General features: G+C 42.5%; 1 protein-coding gene across 1 annotated transcript in view; it reads right to left on the bottom strand.

Moving 5' to 3' along the window:
- Itih5 (inter-alpha-trypsin inhibitor heavy chain 5) overlaps window positions 1-12,046 on the bottom strand; it is a 59,480-nt gene that overhangs the window by 12,348 nt on the left and 35,086 nt on the right. Inside the window, exon 8 of the mRNA XM_090318860.1 lies at window positions 733-901. Coding sequence (XP_090174986.1) covers window positions 733-901 — 169 coding nt within the window. The remainder of the gene's footprint in view (window positions 1-732; window positions 902-12,046) is intronic.

Raw genomic sequence — 12,046 nt, forward strand, 5'->3', positions numbered from 1 at the left:
GTGCAATGTATCTTGATCAATATCAACCCATCTGGTGCTCTCTCCCATTATTCCTCCTCCCGCCCTTACCTTCAGGTTACAATGTAGCTCAAGTTGAGCAAAAATAAAGGCCTGATCTGATGCTTAAAGAGGGTTTCCTATATGTCAGGACCACAGTCCTCACCTGCAATATTTTAACTTATTTCAGTTCAGTAACAATTCTACTGTATCATTCCCATTTTACAGAGAGAAAGTTGAGACATAGAGATATTAAGTGGCTAATAGCAAAACTGGCTTCAAATTCAGGCTGTCTGGCTTTAGAAATTATAATGTCAAACCTGAAGTTACATTTCTCATAAAGGAGTAGATTAATCTGCTGTTTACTGGTAGAGGTTGGAGTCTTGAAGTGCTGAGAAAAAAATAATATCTATATATATGTATGTATGTATGTATGTATGTATGTATGTATGTATGTATGTATTATAGGCCCAGAGTTTGGCCTAGTGGTAGAGTGCTTGCCTAGCATGAACAAAGACCCAGATTCAATTCTTTGGTACCACATACAGAGGAAAGACAGAAGTGGTGCTGTGGCTCAAATGGCAGAGCACTAGCCTACCACCAGTAAGGCCCCGAGTTCAAGCTCAAAGACTAGCAAAAAGATAGATAGATAGATAGATAGATAGATAGATAGATAGATAGATAGATAGATAAAAATAAAACCAATAGAGCATAAAAGGAAGAACCCATTCTTACCTCCAGTGGGTGACAAATGAAAAATATAAAGCTTGCCATTCCTGACATTGTCAGGAGTGACTGGTATCAGTCTGTCCTTCCATACTTTAATCCGATTGGAAAACCCAATAATATTGAAATGGTCCTGGGGTCGGAGGTCATGGAGAATTGTGACCATGGCTTCTCTGGTCTAGACAAAGACAAAACCAGGACTAGTCAGATCCTTGATTCAGATATGGCTTACCAAGACCAGTCCTGGATTTCATATCCAGCTTCTGCTGGGTAAAGGACACCTGGCACAGTGCCCAGGACCTTGTCACCTAGCTGGCAGAATGGTATAAATAGGTTATGACTGCACATAGTACACAAATGAGTACTTTGCTATGTAATAGGCCCCCTGGTGCTACTGCTCAAGTTGCAGCCGGCCCTGTGTCTTCAGAACTGCCATTCTCTGGTGAAATAGTCCCCTGCCCATCGCCTCCTCTTCATCTGTCTCCAGCCCAAAGGAGTGGCCACATTCTCTGTGAAACTTTCTCTGTCTTCTCCAGAGAGAGCAAAGCTTTCCCTCCGTGAGGCTAACTCTGCTTTCCTTCTGCATGAACTCATGAAGTTCACATCACAGGTTGATGATGGTCCATGTCACTTCCCCTTGCTGGATTTTGAGCTCTCTGTTCATGGGTATCATCTGTCTTTATACCCAAAGATTGCAATTCAGGTTTTCTTCTTCTTTTACTTTTGTTCTTAATTATTAAACAGGTCAGAAGAAAAATATGCTGATCACATAGCTTCACCTTATGAGAGATAACCAGTATTAAATGCTGGTGTCATTTATGTTTCTTCAGAAATGTATGTGTGTGTGTGCATGTGTGTATGATTTTAAAGTAAATGAATTTACCTCATATGTATAGCATGCTGTAGAAATTTTATTTAATATAGCATATAAATCTTCTTGGCAATAGATGAATGAATGCCACTCATTTTGACAGTGGCACAATAGTCTACTGTATGTTATGGCATACTTTAATATTTATGAATATTTAAACCATAGTGCTATATTTATGAAGCTCATTAGTCACACATCTTTGTGCCCATGACTTTTTCCTTAGGATAAATTCCCATAAATGGAATGAAAGTAACAGAGACAGCGCTTACATTTCTGGAAGGCTTTAGTTTGTCTTCATTTTGCTGCCAGGGTTAGATTTTTTTTTAACCCTCCTCAATTAACCTTTGCTGGCTCTTCACTGCTATTAGCATAAAGTTCAAACTCTTCTCTCCCTTTCTTCTTTTTTTAACAAGATTCTTTATAATAAGTGGCTCTAATTTACCTCCATATATTTATTTTCTTCTATTCCTGTCTTCACAATAAGCACCAAGGGCTAAATTTCCCTACACCCAGCCTTTCTGAACATGCTCCGATTTTCATAACTTTCTGTGCGCACAAAGTCTTTCCTCCTCTTCCCTTTCTTTCAACAGTTTTTCTTTCTGGACCTACTTGACATGTCCCTTTCTTGGTAAAATCATTGGAAGCTCAACTATGAAGGCAGTAATGGCCCCATAAGCTGGTCTACTACTTGATACTTACCTTCATAGGTACATTTTTGTCCTATAAGCAGGATTTCTTCTCCTACATTAGGCCCTCAGCACACTCAGTCTATATATACAGTCACTAGTACCCCTCTTCCTTTGGTTCTGAAAATTTACATTATCTTCTTGCCCCTCTAGTGCTCCTTAAATCATGGCCCCTGTGCTCTCCTTCACACCAGAAAGAAGGCAGTACCCTTTTCCACCTATCACAAGTCTGTGCATTCACCTTTCCATCTGCCTCAAGTCTGTGCTTTTGATTGCAGGAACGCTATTTTTTTATTCTATATTTACTCACTAGTGCCTAGTTTGAGAAGCCATAAGTGATTCCTAATAAATGTTTCCTATAAGGTGTGGTGGATATATTGTCTGTCTCACTGGACAGGAAGCACTTCAAGACTGTTGCCTTCTGGCCCCACCTTACTTACCAACAGAATATTTCATATATTGTAGGTATATTGTACGTATGTTGGACTAGTATGCTATTAATTATACTTCAGCGTCTTTTATTTTGGTAAACAACAGAGAGAGAGAGAGAGAAAAACAAAGAGACAGATGACAGAGAAGAGAAAGAGAGAGGAGACTCAGAGAAAGACAGAGGGAAGGAGGTATGATTCTGTTGTAGGAAGCATAGGAATGTCTTTGCTTCCCAAAGACTAACAGTGGCTCTGTTGGAATCAAAACTTCAGATACTGTGTTCACCAGATGTTAGTGAGGAACCCTAGCACCCACAAAGTGGCCTGGGCCCCCTCACCCTTCCATCTCCAAAGAGATGGCACATCCCCCATGTGCATCAGACAGGCTTCAGCTCATTCTCAGTGTTAAAGCATCCAGGTCTGTCTACAGATCTTCAGCTGAGGACAACAGCAAGCGATGGCTGTCCAGGAGCTGATGATGTTCGAATCCCAGCTCTAGGGTGAGGCTGGGCCCAGAGCCCACCAGAGTGCACCAGGCAGGCAATGGGGGTGGAACCCTTGTCTGAGATGGCTATTTATTTAATTGCTGGCACTCCTGGGGCCCGTTCAGTAATTTGCTAAAGACCTTTAGAAGGATGGGCCTGCTCTTTTGCTGGTATGTTTCCCTGCTGTGATACATAATTCTGTTGTGGAAGAGTTTCTCCCTCCCCCTTCTTCTCAGCTCAGGGATAACAGATTTCTTATGACCTTGTAAGGCCTCTGCTGAGATTTATCCTTGTGTGCACTGAGAGGAAGCCTGCCAGCAGCTTCCAGTTGCTCCATTTCCAGTTGTGTTAGTGCAGCCTGGAGGGTCCTGTATTCTCATTCTTCCTGCAGGCAGCCCCCACCCTCCATCAGTCCTGGACAGTCTCCTCCCCTTCCCCTTAATGGGCTGGTCTCTCTCAGCCTTCTGCCTTCCCTACAAGGCTTGAGAGGGAAGCAGAAGCTGAGCAGCCACATAGAAGCATTAATACAAGTGGGCTTGCATGGATCTTTCTGTACAGTGTATTTATACACTAAAGATTAAAAAGCAGTTTAATCAGGCTCTATCCAAGGGTTTAGTCCAGAGAACAGAGTTGGTACATTCCAAGAAGATGAGGGAAGCACCAGAAAATGTGTAGCCCAGGCTTGTCTGAAGGCTAAGGAGCCACAAGTAGGAGCTAGACTAGGTAACAATCACAGTGCTTAGCTAATGTGATGGCAACTAAAAAGAGTTGTAGACTCTTCTAGTATAGGAGGATGGACAAGGTGAGTTAACACCCAATTCCAGTTCCCTCCCAGCTGAGGTGGCCTGAACAAAAGGAGGGAGGACTTTAGAAAGCCATGCTCCCTGGACTCCTCTCTCTATCCTTAAAACTCTCTCTTTCTCTAAATGTTTGAGAAAGGATACAGAACCCCAAAATATGCTACTTGCTCCAAATTAATTTATTATTAGGTGAAAACAAGGGAGAGTGGAGATAGCGTCCTTTTAGATCTTGTAAAAATAGACATATGAATTGATAGTTCTATGTATTCCACAGCATTTTCATGGAGGTGGATACTGTGGGTGGTACCAGTTTTCTGATTAGTGAGAGAGGCTAAAAGTCTGACACCAACGAAAGTGAATATCTGGACTTTGGAGATAGAAGACTAGTTGCCAACAAATCATTGGCCTCATTCATTGTTATGTTCCTAGACAAGGTCTTATTCAGAGTAAGAGCAGAGGGAAGGGAGATTGGGATCAGGCATAGTAACGACAGGGTTGTGAGCCTGTTGGACCCAAGCACACCCATTCATGTGAATGAATGCCCAGGCACTACAGACCAAATAATCGTGCATGCATTCTAATCCATACGTAGCGCTGTCCATAAATAACATCAGAAGAGATGCTGAAAATTCCAAATTGCATGTGGACAAAAGAGAGATAGAAAGGTCTACAACCACTACAATCAGAACTACTATAACCAGTCTATCTAAGTCTGAAGGAATGTATTCCTTTAGGTAGTGCAGATGTTGCTTGGCCTGAATGCAGGCATCACACAAGACCCCTTCTAATCCTAGCTATTTAGAATTACAAAGTATAGGGATCATTCTCTACTTAAGATTATGTTAGGATGATGAATTCCTCATCATTTGTGTACTTTTCTTGGATTAAAAGAAGAAAGAATTATTTCCTTAAAAAAAACAACAGAATTTTCTAAGTCCATTCCAGCTGTGCCTTAGGTTTACTGTGATGTAAGTCTTTTTAATCTCATACACTGAAATTCTCCCAGGCACAAGGTGGGACATAAATAAATAGAAGTCTCTGCTTCTATTCCCCCAGGCACTCGATATGATCAGCAATAATCTTCCCTGTTCCAGTTAACATTAGAGAGTCCAATGATAGTCATGCAGCCCTGGGCCCTGGACACTGGGTCCTTGTTCATTCTTCACTCCCAAGGAAGGAAGTATCCAGAGGAAAAGTCTGCCCTATGCACTATGGACCCTGAATTAACCTATACAAGGGGCAAAGGATGCAACCTCGCCTCTCTTCTTCATGTCCATGAAAACACTGCAGCTGTAGGCTCTTGGCACAGCGCTCAAAGAAATGTATGAGCATTCCACTGGACTAATTACCATGTCATAAATAATAAGTCAATGTTTTCCAACTAGAAAAGAATTGTCCAGTAAGATACTCCACAAGAGAAGTCAGCAGGGCTCAAGAAAATACTAGCCTCTGCCCACTCCTTCGCACTGCTTCGACCAGGAGAACTGTTGACATGGCTTTACTCAAAACACATCCAACAGGAACTAACTGTGACACAGGAGGCTTTTGTCCTCCAAACCCTAGCATTGGGCACAGGTCCAGGGGAACCTATGACATCATCAAGGATGCATCCAAGTTCAAAGGATTTAGTTACTAGCCACTCCATGCTTTCAGCACCATCGTGGTGCTATTTTCTCTTCTAGTCCCATCGCAACCTGCATTCTAAAGTGTTTACCAAGAAGATGATATTTTCTTTCTAGTTGTTCCATGCAATCCTTTTGCATGAAAATCTCCTGAGATCTTTCAAAGTAACAAAGAAATCAAAGGCTTTCTGAACATCTGAGTACAGCTATCAAAGGAGAATGGATACCATGAAGACATTCCTCTATATCTGAGAAATAACTTCGGAAAAATAGAAGATGCCCAAGACAGACTGCGGCTGTAAGCCAGCCTTCAGCCTTTCAGAGGAAAGGCATGGTCATCTCCACAGTGGAAAGGGGAAACGCGTCTGTGAGGCATGCTTCCCCTTAGCCTGTTAGTCCCCCATCTTCCAGGCAGGAAGGAAGTCCTTAGAGAAAGCACTTCCTGTCCGCTCAGTGGGGAACGGTCATGGAATGTAAAGGGGTAACAAACGTGAAAAATAGCCTGTGATTCCAGAAAAGTTTGCAAAAACCCTCATACTACAATCAAGGTGTATCTAGGCCTGCAGTGAGGAGAATGGAAATACCCTGTGTCCTGTAATTAGTTCTGTCAGCCTTCTTGCTAACCCACTCCACATAGCATCGCCCCCATACTGTGTCAAGTAACTGGTTCAGAATATAAATATATACATACAAGGTCCAAACTAGGATAATGGGTAAACATTAAACTGTGACTAAATTCAACCTTAATCTTTTTGTTTTGAATAAAGGTCTCAGGGCTGAATAGATCTGGATATCAGATTGTTCTTTTGGAAGGTAAACAGTAAGTAAATCTCATTAGTGTCTGTGCTTGTCTGCCGTTATTCCATCTTGAGGAGCAAATTGTGTCTGACCTTCACCTTCTGGCTCCTGTTAAGATTATTCAAACCAACTATTTTGACTTTGTTTTGACAAGTGCATCAAACATGTACCTAATAATAATGTCATTGCACCTTTTTTTTCTCAAAACTCCTTAGCCAGTGGTTCTTTGGTTCTTCACAATGTAATAGATGTGTCCATTTTTCATATTTAATGTGCAAATAACTTGAGGCTGAGAACAGATTTCTTTTTTCACACCTTTTCATGTGGAGGATTAGTATTTATAATAAGGATTTATATGCTTAGTTGATCCCATCTTTCTCGTTCTAGCCATGATTACAGTTTACTGTATGATCTCAGTTGCTTTACTAAGAATATAGCAGCCTAGCTCTTTTTGTGGACTTGTATATGTGGTTCCAGTTATGGATTCCTGTTTCAATAGGAAGGAGAGGGTGTTAGCCAAAAGAAGTCCTTAGTGTCTAGGGCTCCCTTATGACTGATGTCCTTCACCCATTGTTCTGACATACTTCAAAGATAACATGGTGGTGTTTTGGTTTTGGTTTTGTTTTTTGGTCCTCAATGTTTGGTATAAATCCTGAAGTTTATATTGCCCAACTGCATATCAGGAATCTGGAGTCTTGCCTCTTCCCTTCTACAGATTTTTGGTGTCCAACTCTCTGACTGCCTTTGACCCATTACACTGACATTTAACCCATTCAACTTTCCCTTAAGTCTGACTTCGCATGGTTCCTGTCTCCCTGGTTTATTCCTAGCCTTTGACTCTATTCTGAGTCACCAGGATGCATCATGACACATTATCAAGAACATCAAATACAGAAATATAGGGAGTTTGTAAAAAAAAGCCAGGCTAACTCTAAAATTATGGAACAATTATGTAAGGCATAAAAACAGTTTAGCAACAAATGTAGATTGCATCTAAAATGTTTAGAGAAAGCAGAGTCTTCTCCAGCAGGCAGAAAGTTGCATGTGACTAAACAACGAGATATTTTGTTGGGCGTGGGAAAGGATGATGAAAGCAGATGAAGTTAATTTGGCAGGACGGGTTAGTTTCTCTCACCTTCCCTATTTGTGCTAGGAAATTCAATCCAGATAGGCCCCGAGTAGAAAAGGCAGGGATTTCCTCAGACATATGGGGAAGGAGGGCTACGTGAAACCTTATATCATTTCCTATGTTGTCTGGCTCTGCAAACCTGGGTGGGACAAGCATCAAGGCAAATTTCTGAGTAGTAATTCAAGTTAGCCAACAGCGGAAGTCTGGAATAAGCCACAAATCCCAGAAATCTGAGCGGGTGGACAGGATGCTAAGGGACGAATAGTTTTAATATCTTTAACTTAATCGGACTTCTGAAACTCCATTTCCCCCCTCGGGCTGCCAAACCCGCTTGTTTTCTTGTAGGTATGTTCTTCCAGACTCACAACTTTCTCAAAACACCCTGAGTTCCTTCTCAACACTTCAGAGTCCTCTGTTCTTTATACCCTTGTGCTGGCTCCCACTTAGCACATCAACTACGAGCCCAAGCCCTCCTCCTGGGTTTCTGTCTTATTTACTTCTTGCAGCCTTTCTGTTCAAGTGGCAAATATCACTAGAAGGGGAAACCAGTTCATCAAATCATTTTCTTGTTATTTAAGAATTTAACATAGCCTGGATAGGCAAGCAGCTAAACCTTTGTGTTTCCCCCCAAATTCTGATCATACCCGTTATGATCATACCCAAACAATAACAAGATGTTACAGAATCAAAGGAATAGTAGTGTTAAATATCAGTCATTATGAGAATTTCCTCTCCTTTTCCCCAGCTAAGAGAAAGGGCTCCAAACAGGAGGAAGCCTTGGAGGTCGAGAATACCAAACGCCAAGTGTGTGTCCAGGGAAGTGACAGCTTTGTTGCACAGAAGCAGATTTTCCCAAACTAACTGCCTTAGAAATTGGCAGAGACCCTGACCTCACCATACTTGGCTCTCTTAACTTGAAAACAACAATCGCCTACTTAGAAACCCAGAACCCAATTCCCAGCACAGGTCTCTAATATTAATTTCCTCCTCTTGCCCTCTCCCTAGCGCTAGGTATGGTCACCAATAAGTAAATCCTGTGCCGCACATTCTCTGCAGTGTCCAGAGATGGCCTGTAGATGGAGGTGACCTTGGAGAGGGCGGCCCCTGAGCAGGCCGACCACCATGACCACATGGAAGCTTTGATTGACAGAAGGGAACTTAACTGTTGCTTTCCATGAAATCTGTCTTCACGGACTGTAGAATCGTCACATGGGTATGTCGCCTTCCACCACCTTACCTGAATCCGGGAGGCTCCATCCTTACCACCTTATACCCCATCTCTTATGCTTATTTGTGTGAGTGGTGGGTTGTGTTGTGAACACCTGCTCAAAGGGACTGCATCCTGCACAGCCTGAACTTACAACCGTGTCCCTGGCTACGTACTTCTGGAATAAACCTTAGCCCAGAATGCCAGTATAGGTAGGTTATCACTGAATTTCTCGATCACACGGTTGTATGAATTCAATTACCAGCCAATGTCTCCTATTTTATATGAGTCCCCTGATGATAAGGAAAGAGTTTCCTTCCCATACTCAGACTCATAGATGCCCACCACAAGCAAACGTCTGTGCCATCTGCCCACATTAATACTCCTATTCATTGAGGGTGTAGGCCTTCAAGACAACCATTTCTGTGGTCCGTCTCAGGCTCAACTTCCCGTCTTGTGGGGCCCCATGTGGCATCTGCACTTCTCACCCGGGCATTGAAGCCACAAGCCTCTGGTTTAGAGACACCCCCCCTCCTGGAGCAGGCAATATCTCACTCAGGTGCTGGATGCTTGCTTTTCACCTCCCCCTTTTTCTGCCATTTAAATTGATTGAGTGGTGTGCTGACTTATCGTATTTTTGATGCATATATGAATTTCACAGTGAAGGAATTCATTGTGATATTCTCACTCAAGCATCTAGTTTACTTGGGTCATATTCACCCTTTCTTTGGTTTTACTTCTTCAATATTTGATTCTATGATGTTCTTCTCTTGAGTATCAGCTCAGCTATGCACTTGAGAGACTATTTCAAATTTTACCCATCTTTCTATACGTTCACATCAGGAAAGACTTCAAGAATTCTAGTCCAAATATTATCCATTGACTTCAGGCAATAATATACTCATGTTTGTTTTGGACTTTTCTTCAGGTTTCTTACCAACTAAGAATTCTTTTTTTTGCCAGTCCTGGGGCTTAAACTCAGTTCCCAGGCACTGTCCCTGAGCTTGCTCAAGGCTAACCCTCTACCACCTGAGCCACAGCACCATTTCTGGCATTTTCTCTATTTATGGTTCCAAGAACATGAACCCAGGGCTTATGCATGCTAGGGACACACTCTACCACTAGACTATGCTCCCAGCCCGAGTTCAGTCAATTTTAAAAGCTTACTTATAAATTGTATTAAGCAATTGTACAAAGAAGTTGCAGTTCCTCCCATGTCTCAGGTTACGAGGACAATGTATCTTGAGCAATGTCACCCATTTTCCCCTCCCATCCCTACCTTCAAATTAAGTAGTTCAATTTTAATTTTTGAAAATAATGACTGCATTTGCCAAGTAGGGAGCCCCAGGGGAAATCATGTGTCTACAAAACAAAAACAAAACAAAAAACACATATTCCATTTTTAAGAACAAGATCCTTAACATTCTTTATTAGTGGCTTCCCTACAATACTTTCTTTTATTTTTCTCTTAAAAATCATCATGGGTAAATCACTGATTTTGCACATGCTACCCATCACTGTCTGCATGGATCCTCTTCCCTCACTCATCCTCACTGTGTCTGCATGGATCTTCTTCCCTCACTCATCCTCACTGTGTCTGCATGGATCTTCTTCCCTCACTCATCCTCACTGTGTCTGCATGGATCTTCTTCCCTCACTCATTCTCACTGTGTCTGCATGGATCTTCTTCCCTCACTCATTCTCACTGTGTCTGCATGGATCCTCTTCCCTCACCCATCCTCACTGTGTCTGCATGGATCCTCTTCCCTCACTCATCCTCACTGTGTCTGCATGGATCTTCTTCCCTCACTCATCCTCACTGTGTCTGCATGGATCTTCTTCCCTCACTCATCCTCACTGTGTCTGCATGGATCTTCTTCCCTCACTCATTCTCACTGTGTCTGCATGGATCCTCTTCCCTCACTCATCCTCACTGTGTCTGCATGGATCTTCTTCCCTCACTCATCCTCACTGTGTCTGCATGGATCTTCTTCCCTCACTCATCCCCCATCACTGTCTGCATGGATCCTCTTCCCTCACTCATCCCCCATCACTGTCTGCATGGATCTTCTTCCCTCACTCATCCCATCTGCTCTACTCATTTCTAAGACCCCTAGACTCACTCACTGCCCCCTGTGCATTCCTCACCCTCCACCCCATCGTGCAAATGACCCAGCCTTGCATGTATCTCTATTACTCAGAGCACTTGACATGCAGTTTTTATCTGACTGGCATTGTCTTCCCTGGGTTTCTGGAGATAAATGGCTATGTCTTATTTATCTTTGTATTCTCTTCTCCATGCCACACGCTTCTCCCATGACACACAATCAATCCTTGTTTCACTCTTGGGGAATCTGAAGTCTAGAGTCAATGCCAAGAGCAGGGAACCTGAGGGAGCGTCAGGTGTCTGAACAAGAGAAAAGGGGCAGTTGTGCTATCTGGTGTTGGCAGCTCTTCAGAATTTTACCCAGTTGTAATTCCAGTCAGGCAGCCAAGGCAATGCTATTCCCAGAGTGACAAAGCTTTCTAACACTCCGATAAGCACTTCCACATTTGTTATCTGCTTTAATTCATTCTAACTTGCAGTTTTATCACATGGTCACTCATCGCAAGGTTTCCTTCCAGTGTCTACCATCTAACCTTTTCCAGAAAAACTTGACCAATCTGACACATGAGAACAAAATCAGCAAGCCAGAAAGGAGAGGCCAGGCTTTTCAGTTACTTAAAGACGCTATGCTTCTAAATTTGACCACAGTGCAGCATGCTACATTGTCAAGAATTTCCTTATATGACAGCCATACGGGGCCTCCTGGTGGAAATGCTCCACAGTGTAAAATGACTTCATATGCATAAATCTTTTGTGTATGTACATAGGTTGTAGGGCTTGAACAGTTTTATTCAGGGCTAGCACTCTACCACATTGAGCCACAGCTCCATGTCCAGTTTTTGAGTAATAATTGGAGAAGAGTCTCAGAAGGACTTTCCTTCCTAGGTTGACTCTGAGCCGTGATCAGATCCCTGGATCTCAGCCTTTTGAGTAGCTAGGATCATGGGTGTGAGCCACCAGCACCCAGCTTTATAGGTAAACCTAAAGTGCCTCAACAGTAGCCGAGTGCTTTCATTTATTTAAAACTATCTAGATTGTCATTGTGAGAGAGGATATTTTTCCTGAAATCCAAAATCCTAGTTCTCACTGATGGCTTGGAGGAAAATAGTCTGCCCTCTGCCCATCATTTATTAATCATAATTTGGGTCAGAGACAAAAAAATACCAGTTTTCCCTAATAACTTCTGTACC

The sequence above is a fragment of the Megascapheus bottae genome, chromosome 26 (genome assembly GCF_031878675.1).
Source record: "Megascapheus bottae isolate mThoBot1 chromosome 26, mThoBot2.hap1, whole genome shotgun sequence".
NCBI classification, from domain to species: Eukaryota; Metazoa; Chordata; class Mammalia; order Rodentia; family Geomyidae; genus Megascapheus; species Megascapheus bottae.